Source organism: Ctenopharyngodon idella, chromosome 7 (assembly GCF_019924925.1).
Source record: "Ctenopharyngodon idella isolate HZGC_01 chromosome 7, HZGC01, whole genome shotgun sequence".
Taxonomy (NCBI): Eukaryota; Metazoa; Chordata; class Actinopteri; order Cypriniformes; family Xenocyprididae; genus Ctenopharyngodon; species Ctenopharyngodon idella.
In genome coordinates, this window is record NC_067226.1 from 3,658,949 (window position 1) to 3,683,636 (window position 24,688).

Below are 24,688 nucleotides of genomic sequence, written 5' to 3' on the forward strand. Positions count from 1 at the left end.
TCGTCCAGGATATCCCTGTACTTGGCCGCATTCATCTTTCCCTCGATTGCAACCAGTCGTCCTGTCCCTGCAGCTGAAAAACACCCCCACAGCATGATGCTGCCACCACCATGCTTCACTGTTGGGACTGTATTGGACAGGTGATGAGCAGTGCCTGGTTTTCTCCACACATACCACTTAGAATTAAGGCCAAAAAGTTCTATCTTGGTCTCATCAGACCAGAGAATCTTATTTCTCACCATCTTGGAGTCCTTCAGGTGTTTTTTAGCAAACTCCATGCGGGCTTTCATGTGTCTTGCACTGAGGAGAGGCTTCCGTCGGGCCACTCTGCCATAAAGCCCCGACTGGTGGAGGGCTGCAGTGATGGTTGACTTTCTACAACTTTCTCCCATCTCCCAACTGCATCTCTGGAGCTCAGCCACAGTGATCTTTGGGTTCTTCTTTACCTCTCTCACCAAGGCTCTTCTCCCCCGATAGCTCAGTTTGGCCGGACGGCCAGCTCTAGGAAGGGTTCTGGTCGTCCCAAACGTCTTCCATTTAAGGATTATGGAGGCCACTGTGCTCTTATGAACCTAAAGTGCAGCAGAATTTTTTTTTGTAACCTTGGCCAGATCTGTGCCATGCCACAATTCTGTCTCTGAGCTCTTCAGGCAGTTCCTTTGACCTCATGATTCTCATTTGCTCTGACATGCACTGTGAGCTGTAAGGTCTTATATAGACAGGTGTGGCTTTCCTAATCAAGTCCAATCAGTATAATCAAACACAGCTGGACTCAAATGAAGGTGTAGAACCATCTCAAGGATGATCAAAAGAAATGGACAGCACCCGAGTTAAATATATGAGTGTCACAGCAAAGGGTCTGAATACTTAGGACCATGTGATATTTCAGTTTTTCTTTTTTAATAAATCTGCAAAAATGTCAACAATTCTGTGTTTTTCTGTCAATATGGGGTGCTGTGTGTACATTAATGAGGAAAAAATGAACTTAAATGATTTTAGCAAATGGCTGCAATATAACAAAGAGTGAAAATTTAAGGGGGTCTGAATACTTTCTGTACCTACCGTGTATATATATATATATATATATATATATATATATACACACTTTATGTATTGGGGCATTTAACTGGGGCCCTGGAGCTCCAATTATTAGGGAAGGTTATCGTGACACCCTTACTATGTGCCTCCTCTCTTTGTGAGGTCTTAATATAGCGGGTAGCATTAAGAACGAAATATCACCTGTAGTGAATGGCATGACCTCCTCTCGATCTGAGAGTCTGTTTTCTAGGCAGCCGCTCATCTGAGCTTCAGATAGTTGATATGTCAGGTGCTCAGCCCTTCGGGGCCGCCCTGATAATCATTCTGGGTTGAGTGAGTTGGCTTCCTCTCGTTAAAGAGAGCAGTTTTGCTGAAGCCACCGCTCTGCTGAGCTCCAGGTAATATCAAGATTTGAGATGTTTGGCCTTTGTTAGGCCCCCTTGATACCTTCCCTAGGTCGAGTGAAGTGGTTTCCTCTCGCTGAGAGAGTAAAAAGTGATATGCTGAAGCCTCCGCTCCCCCGAGCTCCAGATAGATCATGACTGTAGGTGTCGGCCCTCTCTGGGTCACCTTGACATCACCCTGTGGTGAGTGAGCTGGCTTCCTCTCATTTGAGAGTCTCTATTCGAAGCTGCCACTCCATTTGAGCTCTAGGTAGCTGACGTCTTTGACGTTGGCCTACTGCAAGGCCACCTTGACAGTCACCCGATGATGAGTGTGTTGGCTTCCTCTCATTTAGAGAGTTTTTATTGAAGCCTCTGCTCCACTGAGCTCCAGGTAGTTGATGTTCTCAAGCATTGGCCTGTTATAGCCAGTGTTTTTTTTTTTTTTTTTTTGGCATTTCAGTTGAAATTGTTTTTCTGATATTTGTCACAGCCATTCTTTGGCATGCACTCCCCTCAGCATGGCAGCGTGGGTATTTCGTTCCCCATAGCGTGTTAAGACACAGTGCGAGTTCCCTTTCGAAAGGGAACGTCTCAGGTTACGCATGTAACCATGGTTTCCTGAAAACAGGGAACGAGACACTGTGTCTCCCTGCCATGCCTTGGGGCTGCCTGCTGAACAGTCCCTTCAGACGATAAGTAGATGACTTGTTCTCTAGGCGCCCCTTATGTGCATTCGGGTCACATTAGTAGTGACGTCATAGGCTGTCGCCGGCCAATACCATTGCCGTGATTTGATAGCGTTTCAGACACCGGTTCCCACGGAGGCGTTCCCCATAGCATGTTAAGACGCAGCGTCATGTTCCCTGTTCTCAGGGAACCATGGTTACATGCGTAACCTGAGACGTTTTCATAGCCATATTTGCACCACTTAAATCAGTGGAAGGACACATCCGATATAATTAACAGTAGTTCTGTTTGATATTACACAAGCCCCTATGATAGACATGGAATGGAGGAACCTTGTTCAGTTTACTTTTGATGCAGAGTCATCAGCATATAAAAACAAATTACAATCACAACAGCTTGCATATCATTTATATATAAGAGGAATAGAAGGGGGCCTAAGACACTTCCCTGAGGAACTACATTATTAATAACTGTTTCCTCAGAGAGAATTCCATCAATTTCTACCCAGTTTGAACTCTCCCAGTTAAATAAGAGTTCAACCATACTTGAAAAACCCATGAAACTCAATTTATCTAACAGTATAGAATGATTCACTGTGTCAGAAGCTTTTTGGAGATCCAAGTGTACTATTCGACACATTTTATCTCCATCAGTCTGCTTCCTTATAAAATTTGTTAAAGTAAAGAAGTACCAGTCAAATAAGTCAAATAAATAAAACCTGATTGAGAATCATAAATTAAACCATTCTTGCATACATACTGATACACAATCTTTTCTACGATTTTTGAAGCCACACTAAGAACGGAGACCGGACAGTAATTTCCAGGACCATATCTATTTCGTTTCTTGTATAATGGAATGATCTTGGCTATCTTTATGTCAGATGGGAATATATGCTTTTCTAAACAAATGTAACAGTTGGAGCTATAACATCTGCAGCACCTCTTAAAAATCTATCTGGAATACCACCTATCAAAAACTCTGAAAAAACCCACACATTTACCCACCCATAATAAGGTTCATTCTCATGTTATGCAGCACATTTGAACTTCCGCATGAACCAATGAGATTTGTTCTCGCGCGTCAAGCAGGTAATGTTGACCTTCTGTTTATGTTTGCTGATCAATGTTTATATGTGAATAAAAGCCTAAATTCAATCTGTTCATCATATAAAGCGATCCAGTTGCTTCAGACAAATTACTAAACCTCTCGATTCATATGGATTAGTTTTATGATCTCTTTATGATCTTTTTGAAGGGTCAAAGTGGTAGTTATAGACTGTCAATGTAGGGACAGAAATCACTCACATTTCATTAATAATATATTCATTTGTGTACCGAAGATGAAGGAAAGTCCTACGGGTTTGGAACATGAGGGTGAGTAAATGACAGAATTTTCATTTTTGGGGAAACTTTAACAATTGTTATAAATATAAACATCATACAGATTATTGGGCTCTCATAAATTGAACCATGGGGACATTTATGTTCATTTTGATGGTATTTGATGGCGCCCCTGGTCAAATTAGAAAAGATCAGCAAGCATTCTTTTAGCAGTTAACAAGCAAGCTAACGTTATCGATTTGGAGTTACACATTGGAGTGCCGTAGTCTAGTGCTTCAACAACTGTAACCTTACCTTTTAGTTTTTGGCTTTGTTAAATTATAAGATCTGTGTGAGGAGAATGTTGACACTTTCTTCTGTGATGATTCAAGCTTCCAAAAAGAACTAATGCGCCAGTGAATAAACAAATATGTGAATGCTGTTAGAATAAAACCATGACTTTAAAATTGCGGTTGGTGAAGTGACTGAATAAATAATTCTTTATCTCCATTGTAGACCCTATTTTTGGGATGTATCAGTGAAAGTTACTCACATGGAAAGAACCACAGTGACTCAGGATTTTGCTTGGATTGTGTGTCTGCATTGTTCCAGATATGAGTAGACTTTGAGTAGACTGTTTATGCGCGGCGCAGCACGTTGCTTAATCACGATTTCAACAGCTTCACTGTTTAAAATTTTAAGTGTGTCAGATTATGATATATGTTCACAAAATGTTAGAATTGCTGTTTAAAACCTCATGGTATGCCTGCTCGTGGTCATGTAGGATGTACTGCCATCGCGTGGCTGGAGCCTTATTCGCCGCATTGCACTATTAGCATTAGCATTAGCATCATCACCGTGAGTTACATAACCGGAGTAATACAGTTGTTTTTTACGGTGCTTCCATGAAGTTGCTCTATGATCGAACTTCCGGATAATGTATTGCATTTAGAGTGTCAGAGTTATTTAACTAAATATATTTAAAGCTCGTAAATCACTTAAAAAGTGTCTATGCTGTTAGCTGGATCTTATGTCAGCCAATGTCAAAATTACTGAAATGTTCGGACAGCTCTGCATTATTTGCGGTATTCCAAAGTTTAAATGTTTTGAGTATAAAAATCATTTAATGAGTAGTGGTTATTTATTCATGACTAACTGTGGCATTCTTGAAAGCAAAATTTCGTTCCGTCGACACAAGGCGCCGTGGCTTAGTTGGTTAAAGCGCCTGTCTAGTAAACAGGAGATCCTGGGTTCGAATCCCAGCGGTGCCTTTTCGTGTGTCTGTGTGTTAATTTCATAAAATAGCACTAGACATCCATTGGCTACTCTGCTTGTGGTTATTCTTTTGGAACATGTACTGCCTATCTGACATTATTCTGAAAATACATTTGATTGGGTTGTGATATTGCTCTTCAATTTATGACTGCTTTAACCTTTAGTGAAAACAATTTATTCTAATGAGAAGCGATAATTACAACTACAAAGTTTTGATCAGTGTTTTTCCAGCCTTTTATGTATTAGAACATCTTAAGCCCCACTACAACATCAATTCTGAAATGTGTTAGATATCCTTACAGAGCTGTATGTTAACTTTTTTGCACATAGCACTGGTGCTACAGAGGTTGAAAGTTTTGTAGCACAGGTCACACAATTGTAGCGCAAGTATAAAATGTCTATTACCATCTCTGAAAACAACCACAAGTAGTGGAGTTCATCACTTAAACAGGCATGTGACTGACAAAAGACATTAATGTTCATTACAGGGCACACAAAATACAAACAGACACAAAAATGTCAGACTGCAGGTACGTAACACCTCTTGCTCAGCATTAAGTCAGTTTTGTTCATATAGCCCAATTTCACTAATCGCAAACAACATCAATCCAATCTTTCAAAGTATCCCCTGGAACCTGCTTAAAAAGTATAGTTCACCCCAAAAAAAGCAGCTTATTACAAACAACAAGATTTGAAACTGAAGATGTTTCGGCTCATAGAAAATAAAAGAGTACGGTTAGATAATTTATCAAATAACTGATAAACATATTAGTCAAAATATTGAACAATTTGTTAATATCCTAATTTTACTTGCTACACTGGCATATGCCTATTAGCACCTGAATGATGGTATATTTTTCAATCATAGCTTATATTTGTTTTTTAACAGCCAGAGGCTTCTGCAGCTGCTGGCCATGCAAATCGTGCACCTTCCACTCCATGTTTTCGAGGACAGTGTAGTTGTAGGTCTTGTAATTGAGCATGTCTCGGGCACGGAACACCTTGTTGGATTCGTACAGGTTGCTCCAATAGCGTGGGAGGGGTTGGAAACCTCCCAGATGGGCGAGCTCGTCATTGTAGGCCCACTGCTCAGAATCCAGTTTAAGGATATGGCGGGTGGCAATCCCACGGGCACGACGGGCGGCAATGTCCAGCTCGATATCATTCTCCATGTCTTCACGTGAAGGCAGGGGGAAAGAACCATCCAACACTGACAGGACAAACTGAGACTGAGGGGAAAAAGTGAGGAAACAAGAAAAAGGACATATTTTAAAATAAGAATATAATAATAACATGGTAACACTTTACATTAGTTATAACCAATAGTTATTGCTTACCATTAACTAAAAATGAGCAGTACATTTGTTACTATTAATTTTTGATAATGTAGATAACTATTCATTGTTAGTTCACGTTAGCTCGGCTCCATTAAATAATATTAACAGACACAAATTTTGTTTTTAATAATGTATTAGTAAATGTTTAAATAAACATTACCTGAGACTAATAAATGTTTTAGAAGTATTTTTCATTTTTAGTTCATGTTAACTAACGTATACGTTTCTATAGAAAACCCTTGGGGTCAAGCAAAACATCACCAGACCCACTCATCATTTTAATCATACACTAGATTTAATTATATTGCATGGAACCAATCTTACTGATATAGATATCCTAAAGCAAAGTCATGATGCCACTGATCACTACCTTGTAAGGTGCATACTGCGTACTGCTGACATTTGCCATATCGCTCTGCGTTATCAACCAGGTAGAACATTTATCCTAACCACTAAAGATAGATTCACAAATAACCTACCTGATCTGTCTCAACTACTCAGTATTCCCCAAAACACAAATGAACTTGATGAAATTACTAGCAGTATGGGCACTATCTCTTCTAGTACATTAGAAACTGTTGCACCCATCAGAGTAAAAAAGATTTGAAAGAAAAAGTACCACACCATAGTACAAACAGTATTATTCATGTTCTCAAGAGAGAAACTCGTAACCTAGAGCACAAATGGAAACAAAATTTTTTGAGTTTTTGAAATTTAGAGGTCTTTAGAATCGCTTGGACAGACAGTATGTCCCACTATAAAAAGGCTTTAAAAGCAGCCATTTTAAACAGGGAATTATGTGTCGCAAGGGTCTGTTTTAGGCCCTCTGTTATTTTCAGTATACATGCTGCCCCTTGGTAATATTATTAGAAAACATAGAATTAGTTTCCACTGTTATGCTGATGATACTCATCACGACCAGATGATCTCTAAATTATCCAAGTTGGCAGAGTGTGTTAACAATATAAAATGCAAAATGGATCCCCGCTCTGCCGACCCATCATTACAGAAGACTTCGCCAACACATGGATCCAGCGGCTTTCCTGAAGAACAATGGCCCGGTAGGAATATCGCACAATTGTTATTAGGACTCACGCAGGGCACACGATTGATAGAGGATTATATCACTGAATATTTGAACATTGCTTATTGGTCAGATCTGCCGGACTGCGTGCTCATAGACTTTTTCTGTGAGGGCATCAATCAGCCACTTAAAAAACAACTCATTCGTGAGGGACCCCGTTCATCTCTAAGTCTGTTTTTGGATTATGCTTTATTGACTGTTGGCTCTCCGTTTACTGTGGGTGTCGTGGAGAAATGCGACACTTCATCCATTCACGTAATGGCCGCCGCGCCAGATGACGCTCACAAAATGGCGGCCACCATAATAACAACACCAAGTCAAGTCAGCGCTGATTATCCTGAACCAAGTCAAGTCACAGTTGACCTCCGTGAGCCAAGTCACGTCTCCTCTGATCTTCCAGAACAACGTCATGTCCCCGCTGTTCTTCTAGAGTCACGTTACGTCTCTGGATCTGTTTGGGAGCGGAGTGGGTTGCGTTCCAGTGTGGCTGATCCACCGCTGACTTCAGCACGAGCGGCTGGCATTCCTAAGCCTCCGCTGGCCACTACGCCCTCAAGTTCGTCGGTTGCAACGCCCTCAAGCTCGCCGGTTGCGACGCCCTCAAGCTCGCCGGTTGCGACGCACTCAAGCTCGCCGGTTGCTACGCACTCAAGCTCGCCGGTTGCTACGCACTCAAATTCTCTGGATGCTATGGACAAGATGGCCGCTTTGCCAGTGCCCACGGGCAAGATGGCCGCCCCGCCAGTGTCTGGGAACATAGGGGTCGTTCCAGCCAGTGAGTCCACTCCAGAACCAGCTCCAGTCCGCGAGTCCGCTCCAACCCGTGAGCCCGCTGCAGCGCCCACAGAGGAGGTAGGCACAGAGCCACCGCCTCAACCATGTAAACGGAGGAGGAGGAGGAAGAAGGCTTCCTCCATCCCTCAAGGCCCGGAGGCCTTCCCAGAGCCCGCTGTAGGCCCGGAGGCCGTCCCAGAGCCCGCTGTAGGCCCGGAGGCCGTCCCAGAGCCCGCTGTAAGCCCGGAGGCCGTCCCAGAGCAGCCCGCTGCCGTCCCAGAGCAGCCCGCTCTTCCTGATACGGCCACGGAGGCCGTCGCCGAGCTCCTCGCCCTGCCGGCGCCACCCGAGCTCCTCGCCCTGCCGGCGCCACCCGAGCTCCTTACCCACCAAACCGCCACGGGGGGGCCATATACCTGAGGGTGGGGAGCTTGCGGGTGGGGACCCTGCACGGCCGCGATCATCAGCGGCCTCCGAACTGCTTGAGCTTGCGGGTGGGGACCTTACACGACCACGGCCTTCTACTGCCTGTGAACTGCCGTGGTCGCCCGAGCCACCTGACCCGCCGTGGTCGCCCGAGCCACCTGACCCGCCGTGGTCGCCCGAGCCACCTGACCCGCCGTGGCTGCCCGTGGCACCTGACCCGCCGTGGCTGTCCGTGGAACCTGACCCACCATGGTTGCCCGTGGCACATGACCCACCGTGGCTGCCCGAGTTCCTGGACCTGCATTGGAGACCCCGTTCCCGTCTGCCAACAGGTCTCCAATGTACCCACCCCCCCTCCCTATCTGTGCCATTTACGCCGCGAGGACGCGCCTTCCGGAAGGGGGGCGTTATGTCACGATCACTGTCTGTTCCTGTCAGTTCCTGGACTCCACTTCCCATAATCCTCCCTTCCAATCACATGCACCAATCACCAATTGCCACACACACCTGCAGATCATTACCTGGACTATTTAAGACACACACACACACACACACACACACACACCCTTTGCGAAGTCTTGATTTGCCTTGGTGATCATTACTAAGCGTTTTCTTGTGGACTGTTTCCTGGTTTCCGTTTGGATTGTTTATTCTTTGTGATTCTCTGCTGCCTGCCCTGAACCTTGCCTGTGTACTGGACTGTGTTTGTTTGCCGCCTGCCCTGATCTCTGCCTGTGACCCGATACTGTTTGTCTGCCGCCTGCCTCGACCATTGCCTGTCCTTGTTTATGTTCCTACCTTTGCCCCTGTCTACCTGTGTAAATACTGTTCTTAATAAAGCTTGCAAATGTATCCCCGCTCTGCCGACCCATCATTACAGGTGTACTGTTACTTCATCCTCTACAGTTAAAAATCTGGGTTGTTATATTAGACAGCAACTTGTCTTTCGAAAATCATATTTCATGTTAAAAAACAGCCTTCTTCCACCTCAGGAACATCGCTAAGCTACAGGACGTTATCTGTTTCTGATGCAGAAAAGCTAGTTCGTGCATTCATGACCTCTAGACTGGATTACTGGTTGTCCTGCATCCTCAATAAACAAGCTACAGTTAGTCCAAAATGCAGCTGCTAGAGTTCTTACCAGGTTGATAAAATATGATCATATAACCCCAATTCTATCATCTCTGCACTGGTTACCTATTAAGTTCCGTATCAATTACAGAGTATTGCTACTGGCCTATAAGGCCCTAAATGATTGACAGATAAACTGTATGTTCCTATTTCAGTGTTAAGTTGTGGATATTTTCAGCAGTTTGCTTCAATACATTCATTTTAACAGCATTTAAAGAGGGTTTGTTATTATTCAATTGAATTGTGCATATGCATTTAAACACATTATGTTCTTCGTCTATGCAATAAATGCACATTCCTGAATGAGCATGGTTTTATAGTGTATTTAATTCAACAGCTCAGGTAAAGTTAATGGTATGACCCATTTGGGGGGGGAGAGCCTTCTTTGGGGGGGTCAATCCTTCTTAGGGGGGTCAGAACCCCCCAAAACTTCCCTGTAGTTCACACCCTGCTTGCAATCCATCACGCTCTTTAAGGTCACAAAACTCTGGACTTTTGGTAGTACCTAGGATATCTAAGTCCATGAAAGGAGGGAGAGCGCTTTCGCGTTTTGGCTCCTAAACTCTGGAATAGCCTTCCTGATAATATTTGGGGCTCAGAGACACTATCCCAGTTTAAATCTAGATTAAAGACACATCTCTTAATCATAACCTTGTTGTCACAAGTGAGGCTCCCGCACTTCCTTCCCCGCATCACCGGAGGGAGCCTTCACCGGAATACTGATACCATCATTCGGACTACATTTCCCATAGGCCCTCATTCCTGGGACTGATTGCACACACACCTGCACCACATCACACTCACACTATTTAAGCAGCACGCACACACACACACTGCGAAGTCTTGATTTGCCCTGGTGATCATTTCTAAGCGTTTTCTGTGGATTGTTATACTGTTGCCGATTGGACTGTTTATCTCTTGTGATTCTCTGCTGCCTGCCTTGATCCTTGCCTGTTTACTGGACTGTGTTTGTTTGCCGCCTGCCCTGATCTCTGCCTGCTTCCTGATACCGTTTGTCTGCCGCCTGCCTCAACCATTGCCTGTCCCCGTTTACGTCTCTGCCTCTGCCCTTACCTGTGTATACACTATTCTTAATAAAAGCTGCAAATGGATCCCCATGCTGTCGACCCATCATTACACTTGTTACTCCAGTTATATCAGATCAAAACCATATGACTATGTATTGCTTGAAACGTTATGAACAGCAGCTTTGCTAATTATTTTCCATTTGCTTTTTTTTGTTTCTATCTCGGTATGCTCTGATAACAGATTACTCTAAATTGTATTGTAGAAACCTGCATGTTCTGTAAAGTTGCTTTGGATTATGAAAAGTGATTTACAAATAAATGTGAATTGAAATGTGAATAACTAATGTTAAAAATGGAACCTTAGTGTAAAGTGTCTAAAAAAATCTTTAAAAAAAATACCTCAGTCACACATATTCCCTCAAACAAAATGTATCCTTCACAACTAACCTGAATATGGAAATGTGGGAAGGGGCATATAGCTCTGCAGATGCCCACTATAAACAGAGATGGATAGGCCGGAGGAATTAGGAACTTATAGAGAGGCCAGACAAGGTGCTCCTGCACTTTTACACCCACTTTCTCATCCAGGAATGGGAAGGTGAAGTTGTAGCCTGTACAAAACAAGAACACCTCTGGCTTGGCCCTCTCCCCGTCCTTAAACTCTAGAGTCCCATCATCTAGTACAGAGGTTACTGGAGGAGCCTGCTGGACTCCTGGAGGAAGGGGGCAGGTCAAAGGCCGCTGTCCATGACTCAGGATCACCTGGAGGTAAATAGTGTGTAAATAAAGGTAAATATGCAAAGAAATTCCAGATAAAATACTTTGGATGGTGTTTTTTATGCTTGCAGTAAACATTCTATAAAAGCACTAGAACAAGTCAGTTTCTTTTGTCACAAATCTGAGTATAAGTAAATATAAATTTGTAAATAGTTGGGCATTATACACTAAACCAGCGAGGATCACACACTAACAGACTTTTCATGCCATTTCGAACAACAAATGAGTTTGGTGTTCGAAATGTGCCCCGGTAACACTTTATTTTAAGGTGACGTAGTTACACATTACTACATGTACTTACTATAGTAACTAACCCTAAATTAAACCCTAACCGTAACTCTACAGTACGTACATGTACTTATTTGAGTTAGTACAATGTAACTATGTGTAACCTGTGCACCTCGTTTCTAGGAGGCACATGACAAATGAAAACGTGTTCTAAAACCAGATTAAAATATCGAACGTGTTTGATATCCTCCGACTGGATGAAATCAAAATCAGTGTCCATCATACTACACTTTTCTGTGAAATCTGTTAATTCCAACTGCCCAAAATCTGCAGACTGGCTCTGATTTTCAGCAACTAACGCTGACTCGTCCAGACTGCAAATCGGGGAAAAAAAATCACATAGTGTATTCCAGCCTTAAGTCAAATATGCACCATTAAAAAGTTTAACACTGTAAAGGACCTTAGCATCAACATTGGAGAGCTCCATGGCAATATCTAGTCCAGACAGACCAGCTCCCAGCAGCACCACAGACTTTCCCGCCAAAGGTTCAGCACTACGGTAATCATGACTGTGCATCAGCGTCCCTAAAAAAACAAACATTTGGACAATTACAATATTTTTTGCAAAGTTTAATAGCAATAACAACAATTACTAAAACTGGAACCCTAACGCATGCATGCATTGTTTGTACACAGAGCCGGTCCTCCATAGAAGCAAAGTACGCAAGTTGCATAGGGCCCCAACATGAGGGTGAGCAATTAATGACAGAATTTTCATTTTTGGGTGAACTAACCCTTTAAAAGGACAAATATACGTCAAAATGCCAGTCTTGGCAAGTTTTCACTTAAACGCAGTCAGTTATGTCTTAAGTGACCATAAACAGTTGGGAAAGTAATCGAATGCTTGTCAGTATTGGAACTGTGCATTTGGTCTTAAAGTGACAGCAGCCTAATAAACCTGCTGCTATCTGTGTCCTTTATTGTTAATCTAACAAATGAAAAAGAGAGAATCATTCACTGCTCTTCAATGAAAAACTTAAGTAACTTTACTAAGAATCAATGTATATTTAATTCATACAGTGATGACTATAACCGAGTTTTATTTTTTACATTTGATTGCTTTATTCAGTTTCTGTATAGTAGGCTATTATTAGTAGTAGACTAAATTGTTTATTTAATTTGTATTTTTTTCTGTTGTATTTGCCCTACTGTTTGTAATTGTATTTTTTATGGAATTACTGACTGTTTCAACTCGCTGTTGTTCGTTGACTGAAAGAACAGATTAAGGGGTTTGGATAATTTTGAGGTTTTTATGAACGCATAGATTTTATGAACCCCCCAACAAAGTTTTGCTTAGGGCCCCAAGAATTCTAGGACCGGCACTGAATGTACATTAAATGCATTAATAAATTGCCATATATAGCATTTCTATTATATAATGTAATACAATAAAGCATTGACTGTTCATTGCACTTTGAGAAATAGATAACAAATACTCCAATCTCAACATCATAAAAAACTTAAAGGTTTAACTTCCGATTTCTAATGCAATTAATCCACTGAAAAACATAAAGTAATATAATGATTAACCAAAACTGGGTCTACTCTCCAACCAAAGCCACTGTTATATCTAAAGCATTTCTCAGTAAGACCCCTTGATGAACTGATAACATGTTGCAACAGCAAAGGGCGCTTTAGGCATTTGCCTAAAACAAGTCTAAGCACATTTTTAAAGGTGTTTTGCAGCTAAGCACACAATTGTTTTGCAAGACATCAGATTCTTTTGATTAACTTCACAAAAGTAAAAATGATTATGTAATGTAAGGAAGGGAAAACCTTTGAATTTTTCCAGTCCGGGTATTGCAGGGATGTAGGGGTCATAGAAATGTCTGAAATAAAACACATAATTTAATTTGTAAGACTCAATTTTTAATCATTTCCTCACCTGATTACATTATCACATCTTACACAGGAAAACTGGCACAGTATATAAGTAAAAGTGCAATACATTGCACCATTAGTTACTGTTTAATCCACTGTACCCGATGACCTTATTGATCTAGGCATACATTTCAACTTTGTTGCACAGAGGAAGGTTTTGCAGAGCATAGTTCACTCATTTTGCTGTGCACTTACCCATTACACACCATAACAGCATCAAATCGCTCTGTAGTGGATTTGCTGTGGTCTAGGCCATCATTGGAGGTGACATCCCAAGCCAACCCATTCCACCCTCCCTTCACATCTACCGGTGTCACTGAGGCCACTGAGGTGCCAAACTTGGTGGAAGAGAGGAATACACCTATCAATACTTTTTTTTTTAAAGATTCAGACTGATGTTTATCAAGCAAATGAATGAATCAGCAACATTCAGTCCTTTGTATAGGTGGCTATTAATTCTCTAGTAGTTTTCCACAATCCCATAGACTGATCATAAATGTACAAAAAAGATAAGGTATGTGATTTCCAACAGAACTGACTGGTAATAAACAGTGAAATTAATGATTATCTATCAAACTATGCAAGGAGCAAGAATTGACCTGACACGTTGAACATGAACAAAGATGTGCGGGTATTTGGAGATGTAAGAAATGGGCAAAATGTATATTCTTTTTCACCTGTATATGGTCCCACAGGCGAAAATGATCACAGTACTGCTCAAGGTACTTCCGTACCTCTGTGTGATGAACAAAAGAGGGGAGATGCTTTGCAAAAGGAAAGTCAGGAAAGGACATCACCTCTTTGGGAATATTGGTTCTGTCATGCGAGGAGAATACATGCAACACATTATAAAACTACAATACAGCTTTATACACTTAAAATATATCACAGGCTAGTGATACTCCAAGAAGAGTTTAAACGGAAGGACATTAAGCAATCAATAAAATAAAAATGATGGATTTACATTACTTTTTAATAAAAAAAAGCAATTATCATCACATAGCAGATTGCTTACAACACTGATTGACTCTTATTAATTCATTATTAATTTAAAATGTTCATTTACTATGAGTATCTCCTGCAATATTTATCACAGTGCAATGTAATAAATATAAATTATTTCAGTTACATTAGCACTAAAAGTATAACCACTGACACTGATAAATTCACCTGAGGTCCCTGTACATGCTGCTGTGAATTGGTAGGCCATTGTCGTAAAATCCTATTCTTTCCTCATAGACCCAAGTTCCTCCAATGTTCTTGGTGAGCTCGTATACCACAGGCGGTGCGAAAGTGTCCGGGCGGGAAAGGAGATGGCGGGCCGCGCAGAGTCCCGCAGCACCGGCCCCGATAACAGCGACGCGCAGCTTCCCAAAGCCGGCCATCGTTATGCAAAATGCGGGTATGAACTAGAAAGCTGACACCTGACAAAATAAACGCAAATCCACAGATACCTTGGTGAAACCAATCCAGGTGAAAAAAACTTGTCCAGTTCACAATGATTTTGATGATCTGCTTACTGAATTTCAAACCGGTATCTACAGCTGTAGAGTACTGGGGTCTGTCAGTCACTCAAAGCGAATGCGAATGCTTGTCTAATTATATCGAAGACGCGTTGGAATCTGTCCAGCTACCCAGGCAATCAAATTAACCCTTCGTGTTTTGAAGTCACATTTTCATTGCAAATTGACTTAAAAACTTACATATGAATTGAAGATAGCAATATGTGTGCCTGTATTTTAAAATTACGTTAGTTTTAATTAAATTTAGGACATGGACTTGGTGAATACAACTTATGTCCACATGAAATGTGGAATTTTCATCATAAACAGCTAAGCGTTCTATTTAAAGGCAGTCTGAGCTAACTTGTCAGTAATTGCTCAAAAGTTAAAATATGAATTGCAGTGTGCTTTAGAAGGATGCAAGTTATTTTCAGTAGGCTGTTCCACCAATCCACACCCGTACATGGATACAGTTACGTAATTTCTTGTTGGATACAACTTTTTTTTAATACCAACATACTTCACACACTTTTCTGACATATGACTGCAACTTTTATTTACTCAAAAAAAATTTTTTTCGCTGCGAGCAGGGTTCGAACCTGCGCGGGGAGACCCCATTGGATTTCAAGTCCAACGCCTTAACCACTCGGCCATCGCAGCGCCGGAACTTAACTCAACAACTTCTTCCTTTGTTGTTGAACAAAGTGTATTTGCTATAGAAACCACTTAAAGAGATATATTAAAACAATTTTATTAAATTGCAAAAGCCCCGGTGCAAATAAGAACGTAACATAATCTAGCTTTTTCTAACCAAAATGCACGCCGATGTTAATGTTTGTTTGTTTTTTTAGCTTTTCAATTAACTATTTTCACACCGATCACAAAATTAATTATTTGCATTTGGAGTTAATTATGGAATAAATCGTACCGTAAATTGATGCTAAGAGAATAAATGCAGCTTCAGCGGACCTCCAGCAAACCGGCCTACTTTCCTGTTTTATCAAACAGAGCGTCACATGATGGTTTTGGTTGCCAGATGACCTCCCCCATTCAACTTTATGGGTTAATCAATCAATACGAATGTTTGTTTCAATACAATAAACTACTCACGGTAATGAACTACTCTCTGATTTAATTAAACAGTTTCTATAAACGAATAAGATTTCCCAGACTGGCACGTCTAAAAAGTACGAGCACACGTCATGGAAACTTGGTGACTTGTTGACAAGGGTTCTGCGCTGACCCGAAAGAGATCTGTTTCTGACTGATGTGGTCGAAACTAGGAGACTTTTTGCTTCTATCCACCTCACTTTTTACTGCGTCGCCTAGTAAAACCCACTTAGCATCTTAATTTCTTCTTGGGAAGAGTGCATTTACACTTACTATCCTTATTCAAATAAATTCAGCTTTAATGTGTCTTTTATGACCTGCAACTTGAAAACACAGTTTTCTTCTTAAACAGCTTTTACAAAATTACAGAAATTGTGCAGGAACGTTTTGAGATTTGAATGTACACATTTCTTATAGCTATTCGGTAACACTTTACAATAAGGTTAACCTTAAGTAGTTAACCTTAGTTAATGCATTAAATAATATTATCTAACAATGAGCAATAGGCTACATTGTTACAGTATTTGTGAAAAAAAAAAAAACAGTTTGCCAGGTGGGATTGTGGAAAAGTGTTCTTGCTATCGCAAGAAGTAAAGGCTGCTGTGTATAATTATTGCAAGTAAAAATCTATAAAAAAAAAACCACAATGTGATTATAGGTTTTTCTACTCAGAATTCGTACTGTGTGAAATATTAAAAAGTTACATGCATGGATGTTTCAGTCAACGTCCAGTAGGTGGAGGCATTCCACAAAAATAATATAATGATCTGCACATAACCTCCTGAAAACCAGGGGGAAAAAAGTTTTGTGAATTCAGTTTTGTGTGTGTGTGTGTGTGTGTGTGTGTGTGTGTGTGTGTGTGTGTGTGTGTGTGTGTGTGTGTGTGTGTTATTCATATGTTATACATAGAACTCCCTATTTTTGATATAGGGACTTTTAGAACTCCCTATTCTAAAAATAACAAGAAATGAATAGACATGTAAAGGTGCATCTCAATAAATTAGAATATCATGAAAAACTCTTTTTTTTTCTGTAATTTAATTCAAAAAGTAAAACTTAAATATATTCTAGATTTATTAGACATAAAGTAAAATATTTCCAGACTTTTTTGTTTTCATTTTGATGATTACAGCTTGCTGCAATCATCAAATGCAGAGTGCTGTGCCAAAGCATATTCATGGAAAGTTGACTGGAAGGAAAAAGTGTGGTAGGAAAAGGTGTACAAGTGAAAGGAATGACCGCAGGCTTGAGAAGATTGTCAGGTGAAGCCGATTTAAGAACTTAGGAGAGCTTCAAAAGGAGTGGACTGAAGCTGGAGTCAGTGCATCAAGAGCCACCGCACACAGACTTCTGAAGGAAATGGGCTACAACTGTCACATTCCACGTACCAAGCCACTTCTGAACCAAAGACAATGTCAGAAGCGTCTTACCTGGGCTAAGGAGAAAAAGAACTGGACTGTGGCTCAGTGGTCCAAAGTCCTCTTTTCAGATGAAAGTAAATTTTGCATTTCATTTGAAAATCAAGGTCCCAGAGTCTGGAGGAAGAGTGGAGAGGCACAGAAACCATGTTGCTTGAAGTTCAGTCTGAAGTTTCCATAGTCAGTGATGGTTTGGACTGCCATGTCATCTGCTGGTGTTGGTCCACTGTGTTTCATCAAGTCCAGAGTCAACAAAGCCATCTACCAGGAAATTTTAGAGCACTTCATGCTTCCTTCTGCTGACAAGCTTCATGGAGATGCTGATTTCATTTTCCAGCAGGATTTGGCACCTGCCCACACTGCCAAAGGTACCAAAAGCTGGTTCAATGACCATGGTGTTACTGTGCTTGACTGTCTATTAAACTCGCCTGACCTGAACTCCATAGAGAATCTATGGGGTATTGTCAAGAGGAAGATGAGAGACACCAGACCCAACAATGCAGATGAGCTGAAAGCCACTGTCAAAGAAACCTGGGCTTCCATTACACCTGAGCAGTGCCACAGGCTGATTGCCTCCACGCCGCATTGATGCAGTAATTCATGCAAAAGGAGGCCCAACCAAGTATTGAGTGCATAGAAATGAACATACTTTTCAGAAGCCTGACATTTCTGTTTAAAATATCCTTTTTTAATTGATCTTATGAAGTATTCTAATTTATTGAGATAGTGAATTGGTGGGTTTTTGTTAAATGTGAGCCAAAACCATCACAATTAAAAGAACCAAAGACTTAAAGTACTTCAGTCTGTGTGCATTGAATTTATTTAATACACGATTTGAGTTGAATTACTGAAATAAATGAACTTTTCCACGACATTCTAATTTATTGAGATGCACCTGTATAGGCAAAAACAATTTTTGTTTAGTTTTTATTCACCAATTAATTTTTAGGTTTCAGGATTTTCTTTTAACCAAGCATTATATAAAGATGATTCTCAACTATGTTATGAAAGATATAACAGAATGATTTGATATATTATTTTACCGTAAAAATAATATTTTGTGTAAAATGGTCATTTTTTGTTTCGTAACAGAAAGTCATATTCTGATTTGAAACCCCAAAAAATTTCCTAAGATGTTGATTCATGATAAACGATTTGAAAATTAGTCAGATTTAAATGATAATTACAAAATATTATCAGATTTCCATAAGAGAGTTAAATTTGATCATTCAATGAATGTCAGTAATTTTAAAGACCTCCAGACATTTGGTATCTCTGAAAAGCCCTGAATCTGCACTTTACAGGACATCCAGACTTAAACACGTACTGTACTGTGACACATACTGTGTCAGAAAAAATGTCATATTTGAGGCTATGTCCAATTATATGTTCAATGTACTCTGCATAGAATCTTTGGAGTGCTATCAGTGTCACCTCACCTAACTAATAATAGCAACTCACAGCACAAATAATCATGTTTGTAACAGGAGTCATATCTATGTGTCTTTGAACTGATGACCTTGAATCAGCACCTAAAGTGTCTGAACAATAGTAATATCATTTCTGTTCCTTTCCATGATAGTAAGTGTTTCATACATATATATAATAATAATAACTGGTCAGCAGCAAGATGCCACATAAGATCCATGGCTAAAGTGTTTAAGAAAGTCAAAAAGACCTTACAACAAGGGCAGACCAAGTCTAAACCACACCCAGTATCATAAGACGGCTCAGCCAAGTGGACTTCTTTGTACAAAGATCAATGCACTCTTCCCACATTTCACAAGTACATTGTTTAGTTTTGTTGCTGGCAACCACATATGTCATAACCACACGTAATGCCAATTAAACGTTTACAACCTTTTACACATGGCTACCCACAGAATCTAAAAATCAGACGTTGTTTTGGAATTTAGACACACAGGACAACAGCCATGAACAAACAAACAATTTCCATAACACGCATTCAAATTTATGAAAACCAACTTCTGCAGCATTCTAAAACAGCAATTCAACACAGACAGAAAAGCACATCAAAGACTGTTCGTCCTCAGACAACTGAGAAAATTTGAAGTCAGTCAGCACCACTTTTTTTTTCAAAGCCTTTGTATAAAGAATCCTGAAATCATCCATCAGTGTGCAAAAAATCACAGGTAGAGATCTCCCACGAGTCTACTGGAATCTGTACATCCATCACATAGGATGAAAAGATTAGATGCCTGAGATCAACAAAACATCCAGATTACTTTCTAACAGCTGTCAAGTTTTTTTCAACAAACACTCCTAAGTGACCTTATTAGTAACAGTCCTGTATAATCCACTTTACATAGCACCCTGTCAAATTAAAACACCTTAATTTATCATTCTTTACCTCCCACGAACTCCTCAACTATACTGTATCACAGTTTGTATATGGTTTTGTATACTGTATTGTTTATGGTTTGGTATTGTTCTTTGTATTGTATTATAGTTAGTATATTGTAGTCTTTCCACAAGCTATGCCATGTATAGCAATAAATTCTATTCTATTCTATTCTATTCTATTCTATTCTATTCTATTCTATTCTGCAGTTTTTTTCCTGTGTAAATCCAGCAAATACAAATCTGTCCACTATCAGTATGAAGAAGCATTCAATCATATTTTAATTTATTATTTGTTATTTTCAGCATATTGTCAGGTTAAATTATCTTCATTGTTATTCTTGAATACAGACAATACACTGCTCAAAAAATTTAGAGGAACACTTTTTAATCAGAGAATAGCATCAAGTCCTTAAACTTCTGGGATATTGATCTGGTCAGTTAAGTAGCAGAGGGGGCTGTTAATCAGTTTCAGCTGCTTTGGTGTTAATGAAATTTGCACTAGATGGGCAACAATGAGACAACCCCCACAGGAATGGTTTTACAAATGGAGGCCACTGACATTTTTTTCCCTACACATCTTTTCTGACTGTTTTTCACTAGTTTTGCATTTGGCTAGGGTCAGTGTCACTACTGGTAGCATGAGGCGATACCTGAACCCTACAGAGGTTGCACAGGCAGTCCACCTCTTCCAGCATGGCACATCGATACGCGTACCATTGCCAGAAGGTTTGCTGTGTCTCCCAGCACAGTCTCAAGAGCATGGAGGAGATTCCAGGAGACAGGCAGTTACTCTAGGACAGCCGTAGAAGGTCCTTAACCCATCAGCAGGACCGGTATCTGCTCCTTTGTGCAAGGAGGAACAGGATGAGCACTGCCAGAGCCCTACAAAATGACCTCCAGCAGGCCACTGGTGTGAATATCTCTGACCAAACAATCAGAAACAGACTTCATGAGGGTGGCCTGAGGGCCCGACGTCCTGTGCTCACTGCCTGGCACTGTGGAGCTCGATTGGCATTTGCCATTGAACACCAGAATTGGCAGGTCTGCCACTGGCGCCCTGTGCTTTTCACAGTTGAGAGCAGGTTCACCCTGAGCGTGTGACAGATGTGAAAGGGTCTGGAGAAGCCGTGGAGAACGTTATGCTGCCTGTAACATTGTTCAGCATGACCGGTTTGGTGGTGGGTCAGTGATGGTCTGGGGAGCATCATTTTTTCACTTTGATTTTCGAGGTGTCTTAGAATTCAGTCCTCTGTAGGTTGATAATTTTCATTTCCATAAAACGATGTGGCATCCTTTTGTTCCTAACACATTACCCAGTCCATATCATTATAGATATCCAGCATGATATTTTTCCCCGTTGAGATCTGATGTGTTTTCAAAGTGTTCCTTTAATTTTTCTGAGCAGTGTATATTCTTTATTTCCAGTTTCAGATAACATATAACACACTATCCTGTCTTTATTTTTTCAAAGGAAAGCCAAAATGTGGAAACCAAAATTGGGTTTCAAACATGGGACAAGAATAACTGCATCTTTACTGCCATAGGTGATGTGCCTATAAGAGAGTAATAAAGTGCTCTATAAATGCAGAATTTTATGCAGACTTAAAGTATTCAGGTGTGTCTTAATACTATGGCTGGAGGACCAGACTCCATCAATGAACTCAAAGCAGCAAACATAACTGCTTATAAATCTGGGTTTATAAAGCTGTTTTCAACAATTGCAAAATCCATCATTCCACTTTACTGATACTGAATAAACAGATGAAGATCAACATTTCATACAGTTGTCAATGCAGTTAAAATGCTATGACAGGAGAGCTGTACATACAGGAATGAAAGAACAGAAGTAATGCTGTAAAGATGAGTTTGCTACTTTAGACATCTTTGTATATTGTCACGTCCAGAGCCGTAAGGTTCTGTTGTTGGGCCAATCTATGCTTTGTTTGTCTCTCTCCCTGCCTCTCTCTCCCCACAGAACCAGTATCACCACTTGATTTTACTAATTAGAGCTCTGCTGAGACTGGGCGATGGGAGAGAAGAGAGAGTATTTAAACCACAGCTAGCTGAGCAATGGTTGGTGGTGGCTTGATGGTGTACAATGGTCACATCTTCATCTCCAGACAGTTGTTGTTGTGAAGATTTTAGTTTGGTGATTTGGTGTATCTTACCTTAACTGTGTTGAGACTACTGAAGTAGAGCTTCTGTTTTTTGTCACGTGTGTGATTGAGACTTCAAAGAGAGAAGTGAATGTTAACTTGAGTTGTCTAATGTAAATATTGATCTAGCTTTATTATTTAAATCTTTTATTTAAGTCTTTTTTCTTTGGGTTAGTAGGAAGTTGATGACTAGGAAAGTATGAAGGCTGCGATACCAAATCAGTACTGAAATTTTAAAAATGTGACACTTTGAGCGCTGAACACTTCGTAAACACAATTCGTAAACACCTTTGATTGGCCTTTGTGTTCATGCGCTCATCAGATATGTCTGTAATTGGCAACAATGATGGGAGCATTTGAAAGCACACGAAAGGGTTTGAATTTGAAAGTGTTTTGAAGCTGGAGAACAATGCTTCAAAAACATGTTGTAAATAGACATCAATGACGCTCTTCACCGAGCGATTAGATACACACAGGAGCATTTGAAAGCAGGCGTCTATCAGCAGAAACTGTTTACAGCGTTTTTGATGCGTTGATCATTGTAGCCAATCACAGACATATCTGATGAGTGCATGAACACAAAGACCAATCAGAGGTGTTTACAAATCCGCTCAACAGCACTCAAAGTGTCACATTTTTAAATGTCAGTATCGACTTGGTATCGTGGTCAGTATTTTTGACAACACTAGCTGCTATTGCAGCTGATAAATTTGTTGACACACAGAAGCATTTTTCTTCCATAGATGGAAGTTCTGAAGTTTTTTGACCACCTACTCATACTACCAAAACAGGACAAGACCATAGTTCGCAACATAAATCTAGTCCTAAACGTGCAAGGGACGAGCAAGCATGTTTTTTTTGTTTGTTTGTTTTGACCCCAATCACTTGATTTGGGAATGTAAAGCATGGAAGCAGAAAAATGCTGCTTCCAAGTCCAAAAGTATAGCGTTTATGCAATCCATTCCAAATTTCAATGATGTGAGTCCTATCACATATAAGCTATTCATTTTCACTGGTGCTGTCTCTATTTCATCTGAGTCAGAGGAAAGACAGATAAGGATTCACAGAGATACGGGCGCTTCACGTTCATTTATTTTGAGAGACATCTTTCCTTTCTCTGCTGAATCATATAAGGACACTGATGTGTTCACGGTTTTGGCATGAGCTGTCTTAATGTTCCTCTGCACCGTGCATCTGAAGCCCTTACATTGTTGAGAAAAAAACTGATATTAATTATGTTGTTGGCACATCTGATCGACGATGTAAGAGTACAGCATGTCATGCAAATATGTTGAAGGCATACATCACACGAAATGCAATCTCTGATGCTCCTGTTGTTAAACCTGTGTCTACAGCAGTTTTGCTACCTGCTGAATGCCCTGAGGAGAATGGACTGGTAGCAAAAGATTCTCAAATTTTGTGTGCTCGCCTGCAGAATTTTGAGTGATCTGCATTCCTATCTTTCACATTTAACAGAAGAACAAAGTGAAGCTGTTAGTGATTTAATTGCTAAATTTCCTAACCTGTTCTCTGATGTTCCTTCCCACATTACAGTGCTGAGTCATGATATTGAAGTTGGAGATAGCAATCCAATTAAACAGCATCTGTACAGAGTAAACCCAAAGAAATGAGAAGCCATGAAATCTGAGGTAACATATTTATTAGAGCATGGTTTAACAATTCCTAGTCAAAGTCCATGGAGCTCACCATGTATTTTAGTGCCCCAAGTATGACTCCACATTCAGATTCTGTACTGAATATTGTAGTTAATTCTGTGACCAAACCAGACTCTTTTTCACTTCCAAGAATAGAAGATTGTGTGGATAAGGTTGGTGCTGCTAAATATGTTTCCAAGTTAGATCTTCTTAAAGGTTACTGGCAGGTGCAGTTAACTTCTCGTGCCTCTGGAACTTCTACCTTTGTAACTCCAGATGCTCTTCTACAACACTGAAGGCTTTTGGCATGCGAAATGCAACTGCTATTTCCAACGGCTCATGAATCGAGTATTGTTGGGAGTGCCCAATGCTGAGGTATATTTGGATGATGTTGTAGTCTATTCTAACACTTAGGAAGAACATCTTGACCAGTTGAATGTGGGTTTTGTTTGGTTGAACAAGGATTCTTTGACTCTCAATTGACTCTGGCTAAGTGTGAATTTAGTAAATGTGTTGGTCAAGGGTAAGCAAAGCCTGTTGAAGCCAAGATAGGTGCATTTGTTCAGTTTCCTATGCCCATTAACAAACGTGAGCTCCACACCAGCTGTTTGTTTTTATGCGAGCCCACGGTCACAAACTCGCCAGTCTTGGTAATTTAGACAGAGGTAATTGACTATACTATTTAGAGGGTTGCTCCCATGCTCACTCACTCTAAAAGTATTAGTCCCCATAGATCTGTGTACACTTGAATAAAGCAACTTTTCTCTAGTGAGAGGTCATGACCACTACTTTAGATATAAACTGACCAATACTTTCTCTAATAGTAGTTTGGGTGTGGTCAAGCCATGGTTTCCCATGTACACTTAGCTAGAGTAATATTACATTAAACAGAGGTAAGGCTCACCCTATTTAGGCTGGTCAGTCAACATTCGGTTGCCCTGAATGGAAATTCCCTTTATTAGCCTTCACAGTCTAAGTACACTTGAACTAATGCCAAGTGTTAGCCTGAGCTCTAACATCTCAGTTGGCGTGCCCCAATACTCCAATCA

The 24,688-nt window shown here is 40.5% G+C and overlaps 1 protein-coding gene and 2 non-coding genes across 5 annotated transcripts; 1 reads left to right on the forward strand and 2 right to left on the reverse strand.

The window, feature by feature from the left end:
* The first annotated feature begins 4,630 nt into the window (after positions 1-4,630).
* Positions 4,631-4,704, forward strand: trnat-agu (transfer RNA threonine (anticodon AGU)). Its single transcript has one exon. It is a non-coding gene; the product is annotated as a tRNA-Thr (tRNA).
* A 163-nt stretch (positions 4,705-4,867) lies between these two features.
* Positions 4,868-16,072, reverse strand: zgc:77439 (uncharacterized protein LOC378987 homolog). 3 transcript variants are annotated; one of them, XM_051898725.1, is made up of 8 exons: positions 15,865-16,072; positions 14,605-14,858; positions 14,112-14,250; positions 13,630-13,772; positions 13,330-13,382; positions 11,954-12,078; positions 10,936-11,250; positions 4,868-5,937 (listed from the first exon to the last, which is right to left on the reverse strand). In XM_051898725.1, the coding sequence occupies exons 2-8, from the start codon at positions 14,817-14,819 to the stop codon at positions 5,578-5,580; spliced, it is 1,350 nt and encodes a 449-aa protein (XP_051754685.1). In that variant the 5' UTR covers positions 14,820-14,858; positions 15,865-16,072; the 3' UTR covers positions 4,868-5,577. The 3 variants fall into 3 exon arrangements, with proteins under 3 accessions (XP_051754685.1, XP_051754686.1, XP_051754684.1); XM_051898726.1 differs by lacking the exon at positions 15,865-16,072 and adding an exon at positions 14,955-15,102; XM_051898724.1 differs by lacking the exon at positions 15,865-16,072 and having other exon boundaries at positions 14,605-15,026.
* trnas-uga (transfer RNA serine (anticodon UGA)) lies at positions 15,515-15,596 on the reverse strand. The gene has a single exon. It is a non-coding gene; the product is annotated as a tRNA-Ser (tRNA).
* Positions 16,073-24,688: the final 8,616 nt, after the last annotated feature.